This window comes from Cinclus cinclus, chromosome 1 (assembly GCF_963662255.1).
Source record: "Cinclus cinclus chromosome 1, bCinCin1.1, whole genome shotgun sequence".
Classification (NCBI taxonomy): Eukaryota; Metazoa; Chordata; class Aves; order Passeriformes; family Cinclidae; genus Cinclus; species Cinclus cinclus.
This window is the reverse complement of record NC_085046.1, coordinates 37198038-37218551: the sequence shown is the minus strand read 5'-3', so window position 1 is coordinate 37218551 and position 20514 is coordinate 37198038. Positions and strand designations below refer to the sequence as shown.

The 20514-nt window shown below is 35.0% G+C and overlaps 1 protein-coding gene across 1 annotated transcript in view; it reads left to right on the top strand.

Moving 5' to 3' along the window:
• The window catches only part of ZNF385D (zinc finger protein 385D), a 406850-nt gene that overhangs the window by 76349 nt on the left and 309987 nt on the right, over positions 1–20514 (top strand). Inside the window, exon 2 of the mRNA XM_062508742.1 lies at positions 4952–5230. Coding sequence (XP_062364726.1) covers positions 4952–5230 — 279 coding nt within the window. The remainder of the gene's footprint in view (positions 1–4951; positions 5231–20514) is intronic.

Here is a 20514-nt window from a genome sequence, read left to right as displayed (position 1 = left end):
ACTGGTGATGTCCTATACCTGAAAAGATAAAGCAACAAATGAACAATGAAGTTTGAAAGCATAAGAAGACTTCAGTTAATACCAGAGGTCCTTTTGTGTAGTGTGCCAGTAGCATCTACTAAATATGTGAAAACTGACAAGGTGAGGATACTGATAAGTGATCAATCTCTTTCTTTTTTTTCTTTTATTATTTTTATGTTCTTTTTTAAACATTGCATTAACAACAGTTTCTTGAAAGCATCTGGTATCTCTCAATATTTTTTATCTGTTGACATCTCAGAAAATGAGTATTATTATTACCTGTGAAAGTTCAGCCCTTTTAATGTTTAGAGAGACATTATCACTGGCAGAGCAAGATTCATCCCATCTAATTTGAGATCTATAGCATAGACATCTGCAAATGAAAAATACTTTTTTCTGACAACAAAACTCCTAGTTTTGTTTATGAGTTTATGCTTTAATCTCCTTCATAGTGAGATGACTCTCCATAGGGCTTCTTGGTGAAATTAAAAGTTTCTAGGAATAGAGTAGCATCTGGGAATGAGTAACTGAGATGCAAACATCTGCATCTTTGATGATTGCTTCTTTAATGTTTTTCACAGCTTTGAAAAGAAATATTAGAAGTCCCTGAATATTGTAATAAGTGGACTCTTTCCTTAATGCCATGTCTGTCTTTTCTATCCTCCAGCTATTAAAGGAATGTATTTATTGCAACAACCTGTTGGAAAGTAGACAAGGAGATGTGGTTTAAGATTTGTAGAATCATTGGAGGGTATGGGTTGGAAGTGACATTAAAGAAAACCTAATTCCAAATATGCCGCCGTAGGATGGCAATCTTTCACTAGCCCAAATTATGAAAAACTCCGTCCAATTTGGACTCGAACATGTCCGGGGATGGGGAGTCCACTGCTTCTCTGGGTAACCTGTTCTAGTGCCTCACACTTGTAATGAGGAACTTTTCCCCCTAATATCAAATCTAAACACATCCTCCTTTACCGTGAGGCCATTCCTCCTTGTTTTATCACTACAGGCCCTTGTGAAAAGTCCCTCTCCAGCCTTCTTGTAAGCCCCTTCAGGTACTGGAAGGTTTCTCTAAGGTCACCCTGAAGCCTTCTCTTCTCCAGGCTGAACTGGATCATTCATCAGTGTCAAGAGGTCTGCATTGAATACAACAGATTTAGGTACAGTGTGGTCTCTGGGATTCATGTACTCTGTTGACCTCATGAATGTGCCCAGCACATTTGAGTATTATGTACACAGAGCCAAAGTCACAGTGATTGATACAGTTCTATGCTGATAAGGTCGTCTGGAAACAATAATTAGTTGTAGTGCAAACAAATAGAATTTCCTTTCGATCTTCTTGAATAGAAAGTACGCCATTGGCTAGCAGCTAAGAAGGTAAGGATTGTTTCAGGGAAAGATGAGATTTCTAATCCCTTTCAAGCACATTTAAGAAGAGAAATCCCCAGGAAAAGTAGCTATGTTATCTAAGCCAGCAAACACCACAAATTGTAGTTATGCTGGTTTTCCATAAGGGACAGTTTTCTACTTCAAAAAGCTATGATGGCATGCAAAGTTCATTTTAGTGGCAAGCATCAGTGAGCCAAAATTGAGTTCAGAGCCCCAGGGAAAATAAATGTAAGCATTTATCCAGAGTGCTATTTAAATTGGCATGAAATTTTGGGACCTTGGTTGCCTAGTTCACTCATTTCTAGTGGTCTGCAGGCTTCATTAGGGCTCCTAAAATCGTGAAGCTAGCTTTCCTTTATGGGGAAAAAATAGTTTTCTGCAAAACTGATGCCTTTAAAAGATATGTAACTGGTACAATTGGCATGAACACTATAATATGATGGCAGTGAAAGAGGATTCTCATTTAAAGCCTATCTGTGTATTATCAAGCCAATAATATAATACACTGATAACAAGTAAAAATTCCTTTTAAAGTTAAGTTTTTTCTAACCATATCCCATGTAATTTTCCAATAGGATGAACTAAGCATTCTTTTCCTCACCAATCAAAATTGCTGCTGAAACATTTTTACTCCAGGAAATGGAAGTATGCAATGATGCATGCATGAGCTTAATGCATGTTGCTTTCATGAGTGAGACTGAATGTGTGTTGGTTTAAACACTGGTGGATTTTTACAAGATTTTAAGAAATTGGTTTTTTCCCCCTCATTTCTTTAAAAATACTGTTTGGAGTGGTAAAGTGTATTTTAAAAGTATGTCAGCAAATTATGCTCAAATATCTCTCTCTTCTACATCACTTGCTGTCTTTATTTTCTTGTCCATTAAAAAATATTGAATAAGAATGACTCAGAATGTTTTAATAAGAAACTGTTTATGTTTTGAAAATAATTTTTTATTCACATTTTCAATTTTTTCTTAAATGGATCATTTTGCTCTGGTTTGTAGTATGCCACTTTTTAGTAGTGCCAATATATATTCACAAATCACTGTGTATCTGTAATGAAAATGGTGATGGGCTGTAGTGTAATATGTTTCTGAAAATTCTGTTTTCCCAGCTGATACTTAAACTCCAGATAAAAATTATCCCCTTCCTCCGGATTTGAGAGTGACATGGACATACACAAAAATGTATTGCAGCTATAATGGGGTCACAGGGTTTTCTAAGGAAAGTACATGGTAGATGTACAAGTCACTTATTTCCAAAGTGGAATTTCACTTATTATTTTATTTTGCCATTTTTGAGTGTGCATTTTGTAATTTTCTTTTCTGGAATGAGATTATAATGCAAGAGAGATTCTATATGCCAAAAATAAGACTGTCATGGATTACACTGTTTTTACTGGAATATTAGAAGGATTTCATAGCATGCTAATACATTTTATTAGGCTTCCAGCTTGTGTGCGCAAATGTTTCAAAAAGAATGAGACATGCATGCACATAGCATACCATGTTTAATTTACTAGATTATATTTGCTTACAGAATTTTACGTCTTGGTTGAAAAATCTGTTTTGTTATAGTAATCTTATACCTATCTGGCTAGTATTGTAGGTCTAGAAATATATTGTTCTTGTAATTTTAAATTCATACTGCTCTCTAGTGGGGAATGCTTTCAGTGCAATTGATTATATATATTTATATATATATTCACTTACAGCATATATATCAACATGTTTGTAAACTGGGAATACTGAGCTGTTACTGGCATCTAGACCAATTTAGTAAAACTAGTTCTATTGTGATAGCATTTTAATCCTTATGCTGCTTTGATTAAAGACTGAATTTACTAATTCAAAAATATCTTAGATAGATGAATCTTTGGAGTGAACAGTACCTCTAGCAAACTCCAGAAGGGCTTGAGAGGTCAATAGATTTATGCTTCTTCCTCAAGAGAAAACTTGTCCTTCCATTAAGAGAAATATGCCATAGGTCTGATATTGAAAAACATCAGGTTTTCTTCTAAGCTTCTACAGTCTCGCATTGTCTTTTGCTTTGGAATGGATTGTTCAGCCTGCTTTCTCATCTCATGCTCTCCACAGCTACAATCCTAGATAAGAGTTGGCTGTACACAGAAGCTGAAATAGCACTGACAGATCTAGTTGAGTGAGGTTTAAATCTACAGCAAACTCAGAGGTCCTCTCAGATCTGGGTCTGTGCTTCCTTAAAAGAAATGGGGTTTAGCATAAAAAACCCCACAATGCTAATTACACAACAAGCAAATCTGAAAACTGAGATTGAAACTGATTTTGGTATTGATAAACTTTAGATTTGCTCCTTTAGATAAATTTGTCTTTGTGATTTGATTTGAAGGCAATAATTGTCTTTAAATCCTTGGGAGATTTGGCAAAAAGTTAAGCCAATGACATTTAAGACATTTGAAGCTATCTAAAAAACGATTTGGAGCATTTTGTTGTAATCAGACCCAGATCTGGAGGCTTGTTTATATTTATTTTAGACACTGAAACTTTTCTGGATCTGGCATTAAAGACCCATTTTCTTGTGTAGCTGCAATAATCTTTTTTTTTTTTTCTCTAGGTTGATAGATTTGTCAATTAGAAACCAAAGACTATCATCATATTTAAGGCTGCAGTAATTTTCTCAAAGTATAGATTTGATTCTTTGTCTAGACCTTCATTTATTCACTAAGTCTGGGTGAACAAGTGCTTTAAAGATTTATATGGTATATAAAGGTCTCATCAAAATGCTAAGTTGGTATAATATTTTGCATTCCTTGAATAGTGAATTAGATTTTCAGTGCATTTCTTCATCTCTGCCATTTCTGCTCACATTTAGTCGTGGAAGCTCGCAGTTACGTCGGTTTCACTTGAAGTTCTGCAGATGGGATTATCTTCTCATTTCTGTAGTTGTTGCTGTCTGGTATTAGCTGAATCTAAGATAGCTATCCTTCAATTATAATTCTGGGTGGATAAGATAAGAAACTAAAACATGTTTATTTGTCTTTGAGCTACTCTAAAGGAGAAAGGTATGAGACTTAGGCTTGAAAGCAAACACAGGAAGTGGGGAGAGGATGACTTGGTTTACTAAATATTTAATAAACTCAAGGGTGAGGTCTGTGCATTTAGGCTTATTGAACTAATTACATGGGTGGGTGGTTATTTAGTTAATTATACCTGCTCCCCCTTTTTTTTTTCCATTGACTGAACGGTTGTTTTGTCTCATTTTTTTTTTTTTTCTCAGCTCCTGTAGTGTTTTTAGCATTTCTTAGGTAAGTTATCACAGGAGGTGCCACATCCACATCTGATGGGCTCAGCTTTGGGCACTTGGCTGTGAAGTTAGTCAAGTTACATAGAAGAATTGAAAGACTTGAACAGAAAGCAAAATATATGAGTGGAAATATAATGTTAAAATAAAATGCATACTTTTTTTCCCCCTGCCTTTTAGAGGTTTGCAGATGTTGCTATCTTGTCTGCATTATTTTGTGTTCTCATCAATTTTCTCTCATGTGTTTTTTTTTTCTTCTCAGAGAATATGAAGAAGCCTTGGAGCCCCGATTTACCAGTTGATAACCAGTCATACAATTCAGATTTCACATCTCTCCCAGACCGGGAAGGTGAGAGAGAATTAGCACCTGATGGCGCTGAAGAAAAGAAGGAGAGGGAAAAGAAACACACCAATTTCACTTTGTGTAGTGTCTGTAACATTCAGCTAAACTCTGCTGCTCAGGCACAAATCCACTACAATGGCAAATCCCACCAGAAGAGGTTGAAACAGCTCAGCAATGGAAATCTCAAAAGCGATAGTGGTAAGCATTATAATATATAGATCCTTGCAATATTTTGATCTGAGAATTGCAGCAATGTGCTATGTTGACATATATGAATATAAACTGTTTTATTCAGACAACAAATACTTTGAAGTTAAAGCAAAGGCTCTTGGTGACCTCACGGTGCTGGAGGTCAACCCTAGCATGAGCATCTGGCAAATAGCTAAACATATACCATCTATGTTATTACAAGAGTTTTCATTTTATATTTTGTTTACACACTGATGTTGATTCAGATTATTTCTCATATCATTTGCATTTTGATGGTTTTTAGCATAATCAGTGATATTCCCTATTTCACAGTTTGCTAGAAAGGTTATCCTTGTTAGGGATACGCTTGCTTTTAATGAATGTTAGATGGTTGTGAAATAAATTGAAGCAACTACATTACACAGAAATACATTCCTACACTCCTTTTGCTTTAGCTTGCTTATTCTGAGTTCATCCCACAGCTAGCATACGTTTGTTTAAAGATCATGGCTGAAGCGAAACACAGATGGAACAAAACTTATTTTGACTTTAATCGATTTCATTGACAGCTTTAGGCAAAGTATTTTGTAATAGGTGACATACTCTTCAATCATCAGAGTGAAAAGTGTGATCCCCAAAGAAAAACACACTTGTGGCTTTTTGTACTGAGACAGATTAGATAATAGAGGCAAATGATATTCCCTGACAAGAAAAAACAAATTGCCAAGTTGCAATTTTCTCATTTTAATAACAGGTAGTACTCAACTTTTCTGTACTATGCATAGAATTATATTGCATTTTTCTATTTGCTTCTGTGTACCACGTCAGAGAAAAAAATGTCTTAATATGTTGTAGGAGATATACAATACAATATGTTGTATGTCCTATGTTGTACATAGGACTTTCAGACTTTCTCCATATCACACATATTAGTATTTGGTGCCTTAAGTTGCTTTCTGCCCCACCTGCAGAAGGATATGCAAAACAACAATCCTTAGACAGACCTTCATATTACTGTTTTAATAGTCTCTGCTTTGTTCCCACTTTAAGAGTGGGTAATAACATTGATATTTTGCTTAAGTATGTTGGCTGTGAGTGCTTTTCTCTGCATGAGGTGCTGCTCATTTCTGTAAAACACAACAATAAAACAAATAAAATCCCCCTAAAATATTCAACAATACACTTAACTTTGTCTTTAAGTGGCAGGTGGAACTGTAGTATTTGACAATGTTCAGAATTCAGGCTTAGAAATGCTACTACTATTAGTAGGAGCTGTGGAAATGCATAAAGAAAGATTGATTGCCTAATTGATTAAAGGTTATCCACAAATGCATTCTCTACAAAACCAGATAAACACAGTGTAATTTTTTGCTACCTTTGGTTAAGGAGGAATTGTTATTATTAGCACAACAGTTTTGCTAATGATAGAAATATTTTTTTCTGCAGTTCATTTTTATGCTTTAATCCATGATAATGAAAGAATTAGTAATTAAGTAATGTTGAAATTAGCATCAAAGAGCTTCAGTCGTTATTCAGTATTTATTTTCTGGAGAGGCACAAACTAGCAGTGCAGCAGCATATTTGCTATTTCCTCCTTAAAAGTATCCTATGTTGTGTGTAGCTGTATCCATTAGTAGTCAGAAAATAGCTGACTGACTATCTAGGTCTTTGTTTCAAAGAGCAATTATTTTGGGGATTTATGTGAAATTTAAGGATTTATAAATATGGCAGATCTTTGAATATCATCAAAAAATAGAACTTCATTGAGAAAATAATGTAAGGTAGTGTATAAGGAAGGGATTTTTCATGTATCACCAAGTTCAGGTCTCCTCAACTGAGCGTTATAAATTAGAGAGATCATTCTAAAATATTTCTTGTTAGAAGTTAGAACTGAATTAGAACTGAATATTTGAGTTTGAATAGAGACACTGAGATGCCTTTTCTAAGATAAGTAGAAATCAGAACGTGAGAGTCCTTTTACCATAGTAGGTTTTGTTGTAACTTGTATATCTAAAATATGGGCAGTATTCTTCTGACAAATTATTGTTTTGTTGATGAGGCCCCAGCAAGCTCAAGAGACATATGACCCTGACTAAACAAATTACGACCAGACCATTGCAGTTTATCTTGTACATGCAAATAGTGCTTTTGAAGGTCATCGATGTAACTGTTACACATGCACATTTGTTTTTTCAATGTATGTCAGAAGGATACTTTATTTAAATGTGGAAGTCTGATTGTCACAAAAGACAGATGCTATGCTTGATGTTCTCATTAGTGACATAATAATTTTAGAGACTGAATTCTTTTATAAATTAAAAGTATGTACATGTTCTGCTTGATGCATTCTCTTCTAAGGATTTGTCATTATAGTTACTATGTCTCAACACATGAGTGAAGTATCTGTACTATGCACAAGGAAACTTAATTTCTAAATACAGTGTTCCATGAACTGTGCTCTGTTCTATAGGTCTTTGCAATGCTGGATGTTAATTTGGAACTAACATACACGAAAAATATTGGAGTTATGTTTTCTTGTTTCATCTCCAAATTATTCCCTTGAAGCAGGATAGGTTTGTGTGTTCTGTATCATGAGGGGATAATAGAAAGGGGGGGATTGATTCATATGACACAAAAGCCCGTATCTTGTTCCAAAATAACTTGCAATGGATTGATGAACAGAGGTAGGGTTCAGCTGTATTAGTATTTGACTGTGTAATTAGAGCTGTCATGCTGCAATCATCAATTTCTAGCTGTGTGAAGTAGCTTTTGTCTGTTGGATGTGAATAACAGAGCATTTACTGTACTTGAATATCTCTGCCTAATTTCTTAAGGTAAGTTGCTTATGCACAAAGCCTGTTAATATCTGCAAATCAGTAATCAGTAAAGAATGTGTATTGTGGGGTTAAAAGTTTCTTTGCTGGTCTGTTGGTATCTGGACTGTATTTGAATAACCAGATATACTCTGAAAAGCTTTGTTAGTTACTTATGTGTCTGCTTGGCAACTTTACTGTATGATACCCATGTGGTTCCTTCCTGGGGCAGAGCAACCTCAGAACAGCACACTGTGCAGCCACAAAAAGGGATGTGAATCCAACGTTTATTGTGTGATTGCTTGGTACAGTGGTTTGTGATGACTTAACAGGACATAGTGAGACATCAGCACTTCTGTTACTGAACTGTATGTACTTGGGAGCAGCACAGCTTTGTGTACCTTCCTGCTAATAATTGCCTTTTATGTATCTTAAAAAGGCTTCTCACACTTTCCTCATTGCACCCTGGAAAATATTCTTCTAACTGGTGTTTTTTTTTGTCTTTCTGCTCTCATGCGTGCAGTGGAAAGGTGACGAGAAAGTCAGTGGAAATTTTGAGTTTGTTTTGGGATTAAAAGAGGGCAAGATGCAGTTCCTATCTGGTCTGCTGACATTGCAGCACTTCTCTCAAAATCCACCTGGGCACTGTGGGAAGAGGTGACCCCTTGTGGGAAACTGTTTATTCTAACTGACAGAAGCAAAACTCACATTCCTACTAACAGAATGGAAAACTAACTGTGGATGCAAATGTATAGCAGCACCAGTGAGAAAGCTGATGTTTATAAAATTCTATGTGAAACAGAATTTCTTCTGTGAATTCTTTCGTGAAATTGCTGAATCATTGGGAGTGAATGAGACATGGTTAGGACAAAACCTAAAATTGCTTTCCTCTGCAAGACTTCCTACAATATATTAGAGAAGAATTGGGAAAATAATGAAGAAGGTGAACAATGTCACAAGATTGATAGAATTCCTTACACTTAAAAACTGATTTCTGAACCAATATTCTATTGAAACATAGGAGGCAGTGAGGTATTTGGTGGTAGTTTATTTATCTAGCTCTCTAAATTTGTAACAGAGACCAAAGTAAATAAAACATACTAAATTGGATAGTCTATCTTTTAAACTAAACCTGGCTACAACTTTATTTTCACTAAAATTTCATTAAGGTAAAATTTTATTATAGTGCCAACAAGGACGTTGTGTGCATGGAAAAAAAAGAAGCAAAAAGGATCAGAATTGAGTATATTTTTTTTTCTTACTAATTTCAAAAAGCAAATCCCTTAACAATTAATATTGGTTTAGAATGAATAAAACTTTTATTTTATGGTAGTGAGTATTATGAAATATGCACTAGAAGGAATGTTCATTTACCACATTTTATTATTTTTTCAACCTTGTTCAGTGAATGTAGTTTCCTATAATAACTCTTGAGATGGCAGTTTCCTTAAATCTACACAATCATTTTTTTGCACACTGCTCAGAGAAAATGTTTGTTCTTTTGCAACTTTTCTTTTGCATCTAAATCCTTATTTTTATTAATCTGCAGGTAGGAAATCCAGGTAATTTATCCAAATTGCTCGCGGAGTTTTTGTCCTTGCACTTTTGTGTTGCTGTTTATTTTCTGTCTCTGCCGTTGCATTTTACACCTCTGCTCTCGTGTTTTGTGATCATGAAAAACTGATGGCTTTGGGATAGACACCTACTTTTAGGTGGTAAACCACCAAGTCAGGGCTTTCAAGGAAGTGGTGTCATCTGCTTTTTTAATGTTAGCCCTCCTTTCAGATGAATAGGATTGGATGGAACATTGGAGAAAAGAGGAATTCTTCAGGCAAAATATATTTTCCTTTGGAACAGGTGATTTTATATTATTTTGCTGGCATGTAAGAATTGTCACATCAGTTTGAGATGTCCCTGGAAGTCACATATCTAGCAAACATTTTGGGTTTTTTTAAGTCCTATTCTGAGGCGGAGAGCTTCATGTCCAATTAACAGCAAGTCCAATATGTACTTTCCTCTTGTTTTAAGCTTCTGGTTTGTGGGTCATAGATGCCACTATCTTGTAAAGCATCACAGCAGGTTCCTTCTGGGTATTTGTAAGATCTCCAAAATGTCGAAGCTGTAGATATCTGAACAAGTAGGGCTGGCTAAGGGCAGTGTTTTGTTACTTCCATTGCTTTCAAATGTACATCTTCCTCTTTATTTCATAGAACTTGTCTATCTTCATCATATTCCTCTTTCAGTTAGTAAACTATTAACAGTTTCTGCTTTTAAGAGCACTTTTGCAAGCAAAGCATGCTTTTAAACCACCACTTGTATTTACAGAATCTTTATTTTATTCAGAAAGATAATATCACCATATAGGATGTCATGGTTCACGACAAAGTTTTATCACAAGGTGAATGAAAGGATCTTAATTGCCAGCTCACACTAGCCACATGCATGGTGTTGATATTTCCTCTAATAAGCATCATAGGATCTACTTGGCTTTGTGAGTGTATAACAAGGATGAATGGATGGTAAATGTGGAAAACTCTCCACATGTGTACCAATATCCATGTGGACTTGTTGTAGTTAGTTCTCTGCTATTACAAATAAGTGCAAATGGACATTGCTAGATTTTAATACACACCAGTCACAGGTAAAGCTGGCACTCTAACAAGTTGTGGGAAGGCTGTGGGGAAAGTTTATTGAGTGCACATGGAACAGCTTCAATAACGGCTTGCAGTCACACAGATAAAATATATTTTAGCAATTCACAAAACATCCTTTTGGATCTGGGGGGAAAAATCCATAGGACTTAAATAATTTTTCATGTGGTCTGTCTGGCAATTGGTCCATGAAAAGCATGACAAAATTTTTTACAAAGTATAGAAGCCTATATAACTGTGATTTTTAATTATGGGTAATTCTTCAGAAATTGGGGGTCAAGTAGAAATTTATATCTAAATATACTTATAGTATTTTTTGTAGTTCCGTATTATGAAGTGCATTTAACGATGTACTTATGTTTTTTGTTGAAGACACAACATGTGGAGTTTAGAGAGTACAAAATCTTCATCCACTGTGTGCATGCTTGCTACATTTAAGCATCCATACTCACAGATCTTACTCTGCATATTTCAAATATTGTTCTGTCGCAGTTTGCTTGTCCTTTTTAGACATTTATAACCTCATGTTTTCAGATGTTCATGTTGCTCCTAGGTGTGCAACTATTTCTCCCATATTGAAAAATAACTGCCCTTTATGTCCTCAAATTTGTGTTTAAAATACACTTGAAAAAAATAGGACATCTTTCTCTTTGAAATTCTACTTTGCATCAACACAGCATCTTTCAAATTACTTTTTTCTCTTTTTAATTTTTAGGCTAGGACCTGCCATACAGTCTATTTATCTGAACCAGTTTTTCTCCCCCCTGAGAAGTTTATATTGTTTTAGGCAAGTGATATCTTCATGTTTTAACTGTAGCAGGAATATTGATAATCAATGCTAAATTAGCTGGATAAAAATCAGGTACTCTGAATGCAGGGTTTGCCCATCTGTGTTGTTCCTGAACTGTGTGAGGTATTGGTCTGCCATTCTTTGATTCTCCCTGAGTGTGGCACCATTCTCATTTCTGATAACTCTGGCATTTGATCTTGTGTGTACAGATAAAAGACTGTTGAAACCTGTTTTGCAGGCTCTCCATTTAGTTCTGCTTAAATCACTAGGTCCAATATAGATTATGATGACCATGGCTTCCATCCAGACCTTCTCACTAACTCATCTTCTTTTAATATGGTGGGGTTTTTTTTTTCCCTGTGCTGGCATCTGGTAGGCAACAGATCTTCTATGAGTCATGGCAACGCACAAAGTTTATCAACACCTCCTGGTATTAATTTCCTAAGTGCTAGCTTTTCCCATAATCATTTGCTTTCTTACTTCAAATATAGGTCTTCAGTCTTCCATGAAGCTATAAAATGATAATTTTGTATGTCTCATGCAGCATTTATTTTTAATTTTTTTAGGATTCAACAGAATTAATGCAGAATTTTTGAGCTATATCTGAGTAGAAGAAAAAAAAAAAGCAAATATTAAATGCGGGACAAATTTCACTAGTGCTAACTTTTAATTATTCATGGCTTTCTTTTTTATACCCTCTGATTCAAAATTCACTGTCTTCCTGATAGTCATGTCATTGAAATCTTTGGGTAACTTCTTATCCTCTGACATATTTCTCAGTAGGGGAAATGGATATCAAGATCAGATATTTAAGACCAGTGCTAGTGAAGATTTAAAGAGGAGGAGGCAAGTTTTTTTCTCTCTTCAGGCAATTAATTAATGATAGCTATGGTAGCTCAGTATAAATCATCAAGGAAACACTGATTGTAATCTACAGTTCTGCTACTGTGGGAACAAGTTAACCTTTGTGGTGTCTTTCCTTTGTTTCTCACATTAATGCCTGTAGGTTAGCCTGGCTGGAGTCCTCATGCAGACAGTGTTATAGGTATATAGACATAATCAAGATTTCTCGCCAAGTTTTTCCATAAATATGAAATGAGAGAGCAGGAAAGATACACTAATTGTAAGCAAAGAAGCTCACTTAATGTTTGGTAAAACTTTGTAAGTATTACTGTTTAGTAATACTTTGTTCTGTGACAAAACCTCAGATTTTTAAAATACTCCTCTAGAAACTTTGTCAGGATAATATGTTTTTAAATGCAAGCCCTCCCTGGTGGGGATGTTGTATAATTTATTATACAGAATATAACAGCTTTTTGATTATAAAAGCAGTATTGAATGTTTCTTTTTTATAGGCTTTAGCAGCATAATGACTATTAGATTAGAACCAAAACCTAGACAGAGTCTCTCTCTGTGCTGAAATCTGAAATGCTGTAGAAGTAAAAAAGAAAGTTAATGAACAATAATTTTGTGAATGTACATTTTGTGATCTTTAAGCCATTTCATTCCTAGTGAAGTACAGTGTGAGGAAAAACTAGAAATGTAGAAATAATTCACTTTGGTATTTTGGCTCCCTTTGGTTAGTAATTTTATTAAAGATTATTCAGAAATGGAGTTTTCGTCTGTTGAACCTGTCCCATTTGGGAACGCTTAACAACTCATCTGTCCCTCTTTGGCTTGGAGAACTCCATTCCTGTCTTTGATTAATTCTCATTCCATCCCAAAAGAAGTAAAAATATTGTTTAAAAGTGAATAAAAATTTCCTTCTTCCACTTTCATTTCTGTTCTCAAACTCAGCAGAAGTTTGAACCTTGACAAGTTGCATTGTGAATGGGTTTTTTTTTCCACTTGGCAAACAGAATAGAGTTTTGTTTTTTTTCTTGGTCCATGGTCTTACCTAGTCTGATCATGTCCTGTTTTTTTGGTAGGATATTGTTTTGATTTGCACCTTATTTTTAAATTATTATGATTTTTTTTAAGATTTTCAACTTTATTTATTTATTTTATATTTTAATTTCATCATCAAATGGAAGAAAACCTATCATTACATTACTTAGCTCCATTTCCCTCACATTTGATGCGCCAGCTATGTGAAAAAAAGACTTGGATGTCCTTGAGGACAAAAAGTCAAATGGGATTAATGAACTACACACTGGGACAGTACCGTGCCCAGTTTTGGACCCCCGGTGCAAAAGAGACATCACTGTAAGGGAGTGGGTGTGGAAGAGCATCACAGGATGGTCAGGTTACCTGAACGTGTGACTCACAAGGAAAGGTTGACAGGGCTGGTTTTATTTACTGTGAAGAAAAGGAGGACTCGTGGGGGATCCTTTTGCAGTCTTCAACTTCCTTGAGGGGGTTTTTAGGTAGAAGATGGATGTCTATGAAAGGGCAAGAGAGGAGCATCACAAATTGCAGCAAGGAAAATTCTGTTTAGATATATGGATACAATCATTCAGAACTTCAGTGTAGAAGTGGGTCAGCACAGGAATAAATTGACCAGAGAGGACGTGGAAATTATTCTCTGGAGATTTTAAGAACTTGGCCTGATCTAACCTTGAAATTATTTCTGCTTTGGCTGAGAGGTTAAGTAAATTCCAGAGATACCTTTCCACCTGAATTTTTCTAAGGTTCTGTGGAAAATACTGTGAAAACTTCAATTTCAAAGGTTCAGAGGCCTACCTGCTTAATTTACATTAAGCATGACCAAGATATATATGTATATATATATATATATATATAGCAAAAGGCTTAGATTTTTCTTCATAGCTGTGTATTTAAAAAGGAAAAAATAACCAAGAAAGTTCCACTCAGAATGTCAGGGTGCTGATGGTATTTGGCAGAAGTAAAACAAATACATTAAATTCTGTATTCTTTGAAAGGCTCTGAGACGTAAAATGAGCTGTTGAAGCCTTTTTTTCCCACCTTTATTTTTTTATCAGCTTGCCTGTAGCATAAACTCAGAACTTTTGTTGATCCATGTTACGGTCTGTCTAGTTTGAGATTATATAATAAAATTCTTGTCCTCTAAAAGAAGAAATCTAGGAGCAAAGCTACTAGCATACATGGATCTTGTTTTTAGACATTTATTTCTGTCTTTAGAGGTGACTGAGGGAAGAGTAGGATGCAGTAAAGAACATCAGATACCATCTTGTTTAACTATGTGCTCTTCATAGCAATATAAGTAATATAAAGGCCAATACAACTAACTTTTCAAACTTTGTTTTTCTTGAAATAAATTAGCTTTTAATCTAAACCATTGCAGATTTCAGCAGTAGATTCTGTCATGGAAACACTGGAGTGATCTAACAACTCCTTAGAAAAATTATCCAGAAACTGACATTAAATTTGTTTTATTTATTTATTTATTTATTTATTTTTGTTTTGTGTGGTGTTTTATTTTCTGACCAATCACATTTCATCATGTAATTAAATTATTCTTGATTTAAAACTAATTTTTGTACTCTAAGGGAAATGTGGTTTTCTGTTTACAGATCAGTAAAAGAATATTCCTAATGTTTTGGAATCTTGAAATATTTAAGAATAAAGCACTGCCGCAGTAATTCACTGTATTGTATTTGACTTTATCACTGACTCTTTTGATGCCAGTGGCCCTTGTTAAAACCAGAGGAAATATGCTTTAGAAAGCTAAAGAAAAGATCCTGAAAATATCAGGCTTTAAGAAATATATATTTTTCAGAATCGCAGTGTTGTCATTTAAAGACTTTTCACGGTGAAATAAATTCTTTCAAGAACAGTGGCAAGCCTCTCTGGTCTTAGGAGCACTCAAAATTAACATTATTTGTTTCCACAATCTTTTATGGCTAAAGAAAGAACAACTAAATTAGCTTATAGCTGGCATAGAAGTTTCAGTACTATTCATAAAAGAAATATTTTTGCTTTATCAATGCTTTAGTTTCTTTGCAAACCAGAAGAGTTTATTTCAACAGATTGACTCCAAATTCTATCTCTGTGGGGCTGTATGTATGTTATAGTTTTTTTTTGTCCAATTGTTCAAACTGTTACATGTCTGCAAAATTTGCTGTAAGGGAAATAATCTGGGTGGTTTTTTTCCTCCTTTTTTTTTTTTGTTGTTATTTTTTTGTTTGTTGTTTTGTGGGGTTTTTGTGATTATTGATTTTAATTTTTTTTCTGAAGGTTTGCAGTAATCTATGATTTTAAGGATTTTCCAAATAGTATGTGTTTGTTTTGTCAAATCAGAAATCATATTCATGATGATTTCAAGCGAACCTCAGTAGGAATAGAAATTTTTAAATGGTCCAGAAAGATGAGTTACATTTCTTTTAACTCAGTTTTTAGTATTTTTATTCATATGCAAATTTTATAGTCCAGATAACCTGCTCTTTCACAGTGTGATGTGTAAGGTTTTTTCTTTCTTAAATATTTATGTTCTTCTATTCAGTAAAGAAAGCTCTTCACACATTAGTATTCATATTATGATACAGCTGATATAAATCAACACTTAGCAAGAAAAGGAAGTACTTCTGACAGATGTCTAGAATTATATTAGTTGTTGATAGGGTTAATGAAACATATCTATATGCAAGACACTTTTTTTTTCCTCATGGAATATGGAGTGGTATAGTTACTATGCAGTGCTATTAAGATATCCCTGCTATATTGTTTATAACAATTTGTATTCATTTTTAAAAAGAACACATCACTCTTTTTAAATTTCTTTGGAGAATGATATTCATAATATTGCTTTCTTCTTTTAATAAGTAACTGTGGATATTTTATGAAGTGTCATCATGGAAAGCTTGAGTATTCAACCTTATCTGGTCCCCAAAGTTACCGAGAAAGAGACTTGTCACCCTGACTTACTCTTTGTGGATTTCTGGTTAATGTGTTCTGACAGAACTCTCCATGCTCTGCAGTTCACCTGCTATAGATGTTATGTTCAAATGTGCTGGCTGAAGCAGCATGTGCAAACACAAAATGGCAGTGTTGGTGAGTTAATAGAAGACTTTCTTCAGAAAGACAAGGAGGGGATGAAAACAAATGATATCTGCTTCATCCTTTATATTCCTTTGATAATAAAGCATTTCGCAACATTCATGAAATCAATGCAGACAGAAATATACACACAAAGCATAGCAGGATTTTGAAATGTGCTCAGTTTGTTTATTTTGTGTAAAAATGAGCCTAAATCTCCTTTTCTCTTCATACTGTGTAAGGTTGGAAAATACCCACTGTGACCCAAAGAAGCCCTATGGGAAAGACAGCATATTACCCATACCCAGGGCACTAATCCAACAGCAGCTTCCTACGAGACCATTTTGCTGTAACAATATGTGAGGTTAGGCTTATACTGTTTAATCTCACAGGAAATTTTAGAAGGCTTGGCTCCTGTGGATAAGTGCTCTCTTTGGCAGTAAAATGCCCTACACAGCACCCTGTGAACAGTGGCATGAACCCCTGAACAAACTTTGAGAATGAAAAGGAATCAATGCTGCGACATGAGGAGACTGGTGATGAGGGGATAGTAGGATTTGGATGGGGTTTGGTCAGTGCTTTTTCCCTGATTCGATGGGAAAATGAGTAATGAAGATTCGTTTTTATAGGATAGGATTAACTAGCAGAGGCAAAAACAAATATAGGAAATTATTGCAATGACTAAATGAGCAACTGTGGGGATGGCTATAGAATAGGGAAGGGAACTGTTTGTCTTGCATATTGAAGTAATTGACAATCTGACAAAACATAGAATCTATTTTGTTTCCTGACCATCTTGAAGCCATTAAGGAAATTAGCATAAATTTCCATAGAATTCATATGTCTCATTAATTTGAGTGCCTGGTGCATACATTTCCTACTCATATGGTGGGTTCCTCCTGCCAGACACTGGCAGGTTGGTGTAAATTACCCAGCAGAAGTTGGAATATTCTTTCATTGTAAGCTGACAAGGTGAAAGACATATGCACAAACCCAATACTGTCCCCAGATCTGCCACTCTCTCATTTCTTCCTCCTTCTTCCTCAAAGAACCCTGGGAAAAAAAAAATCATAGTCCTTGGGAATGGGAGGGAAACTTCAGTGAAATGCTTATCTGAAGACTGCTTGATTTTTAGCAGGTTAAAAACTTCAAAGTTCAACTGTGGCATTTCTCAACTTCCTGGATTCAATGATATTTTACTTTTCTGCCTTTTTTTTTTTAATTATTATTAATCCAGACTTTAAAAATGATGCTTCTGTGCTATACAAGTTTAAAAAAAATCTAAGTAACTGGAACTATGTTTCAAAAAAAAAAGACATTTCTGCACTGTATTTTTTACCCTGTATAAATAGTAGCAAGACAACACAATGCAAAACCAACCTTCCCACCTGACTCAGCACAAGACAGATTTATCCCAATTTAATATATTTTTGTAACGCTTAAGTACTGAAAAATGAATCACACATTTCCTCTGAAGAATCCAGGTCTCCTTGCACAGAAAGCCTTGGGTGAGCCTTGTAATTTTCCTCAGAGAAACATAAAACATACCTCACTCTTGATACCTTACTAGGAAAAAAAAAATTCATAGAGTATAAAAAGACCCATAGCATATTTATTGTGTTGCAGTATCATCAGTTCTTCTTCTATCACTAGTTTAATTAGATCATGATGTGTATGGAATTTTTTAATACCATATGGTAATATTATATTTGCTATGTTGGCAGTCCTCGAGATCGGGATTCTGTTACCCTTATCACTATGTAAGGCAGAAGGAATGTGAAGACCCTAGAATAATACTATGAATAGCACAAAATACCATTAGCGTCAAAAATTAAAATTAAGGTTTATTGCTTTGGGTTTTTTGGGTTTTTTTTCTTCCTAAATTCACTTTGTAATATGCAGCCATTTTTCTTCTGCTTTTCTTTGTTGATGAACCTTGGCATTCAGACATAACTTTCTATCAAATTAAATTACAAAGAAATAATTCCCTCAGATGCTCCCATTCAGCTTCATTACAAACTCCTTGTATAAATACTGAAAGTGTTGGCAGCTGTATTTTCATGATGTTCGTAGAATTGCTCAGAAGTTTACAGCATTTTTTTTTTATACCTTTTCTTCTTTGTGAAGATCAAAGTAACAAGTTTTTATTGTTCAGCCATTGTTAACATACGAGACCTAATATTCCCACAGGTATAGTAGATTCTAACATCCTTGGCTTTTTGCAGTTAGTAAAAAAGCCCTGGTGAGTATTTAATTTACCTGGCAGTGCATTGGTGTTTGAAGCTGCTGCTGGCAAATTCTGGAAGAGCTTTTTTTCTGAGTAAATGCTTGGGGGCTTGATCTGTGATTTTTAAAATGCCTTTGGGAGGTGAGATCAGATGCATAAGAATGTGATTGTGTTTATTTTTTACATGAATCCCACTGCTAGAATCCTTAGGGATTTGCTGCATCAAAGATATTTATGAGAATATTGCCCTTGGCTACAGTTTGAAAGGGAGCAATGTAGGGCAGGGACAGATGAAGGGTAGGCAAGCTGGTGACTCTGGTCATAGAGAATGTTGAGAGTCTCATAGATCTGGATACCCTTTCTGATGCATAGCACTCAAGCAAAATAGGAGAGTGAGCAATATTCAGCAGTCACATTTCCACTTCAGAGGTTTGTTTGTGCATTACAGTTCCTGAATGTTCATAATTTCCAAAACAGCAATGCACAGCCAGGATTAATCATTCAACATATGGATTCAGTGTATGTTGCTGTCTGTGCATGGCCTCATCTTATTTGGAGGGCAGGATCTTCAGGCATGTGACTATTATATTTAACCTTTGGTGTGAAGCAAATCTTTGTTATCTGGACACTTGAACTTCTGTGTTGTTTCATTTTTCCTGCTTTAAAGGGAAAAATAGGACAAGAAAATAGCAATAACATCTGGCAGGCTTGTCATAGCCGTTCCTTAGCATGTCTACTTTTAGGTTTCCCATAAGTAAAAGGTAATAAAAATGATCAAGCCAGCATAAAGAGGGAAGAATTGTAAAATCAAATTGTAGCTGATTTTTTTTTTTACTCAGGATGTATTGTTCTAGTAATAAGAACAAATTATTTACCTTCAATTCAGCCAGGGATCTTGATCAATTACAGAGAATTGTTGGACTCAATGATCTTAAAGGTCTTTAGCAACTGTAATGATTTTAAGAACTAGCCCAAGTGCCATTTAAAGAAATTATTAAATCTAACATTTATATTAATGTTGCTGACCAGAATAGTCCCATAATCTGTTAGTAATATACATCCACTGATTTATAAAAGTATGTATACACGTGCACATGTGCACACATACAGATTTTAATTAGTTGCTGAGATAATATATAAATCTCTGCCCCTTTAAATTTGCTGATTGAAAAATGAAGAATTCCTGCCCTTTGAATGTTCAGCTTTCACAGAGGTTACAGTAAATCTCTTAATCTCCCAAGCACTTATTCTCCTCTGTGTTTTTCACAGACATTTATCCACAGGACATTCATTTCCAATCTGTATTTAAATCCAGGAATAACTATGTGGGCTTTGAGCTATCTGCTTTCATGCACTGCTAATGGGCTCTACCACAGGAACTCTGGATGAGCTTGGGGGGGAGGAGGAAAAAAAAGAGATTCAAACCATGTTCAGATTCTATTTCATCTTAAGCTGAGTCTCTATTTATTTTTGGTAAAGAGAGCATTAAAGAAGGCAATTATTTGGGGGCAAAGGAAGGGCAGGAAAGATCCACAATAAGGGATTTATTTATTCTGGGTTTATGGAGAAGGCCATTGTATCAGATTTTCAGGCTTATAATGGAACATAGTTGAATTTATCTGCTGAATGGGGTGTAAGGATTTGAAACATATCCTGGATTTTTGTCAAATACTCTCAACGCTTTTTTTTTTTTTTTTTCCCATGTTCCTTACAGAATTCGTAGTCCAGAATCTTGGATGTAAAGGGTTATAGATGCTCATTGTTTTATAAATACACAGGAACTCACAGTACCATCTTTCCCCATTACTCAGTAGATGCTTTGCAGTCACTATGCTGAATGGCCCATTTCTGAAAGA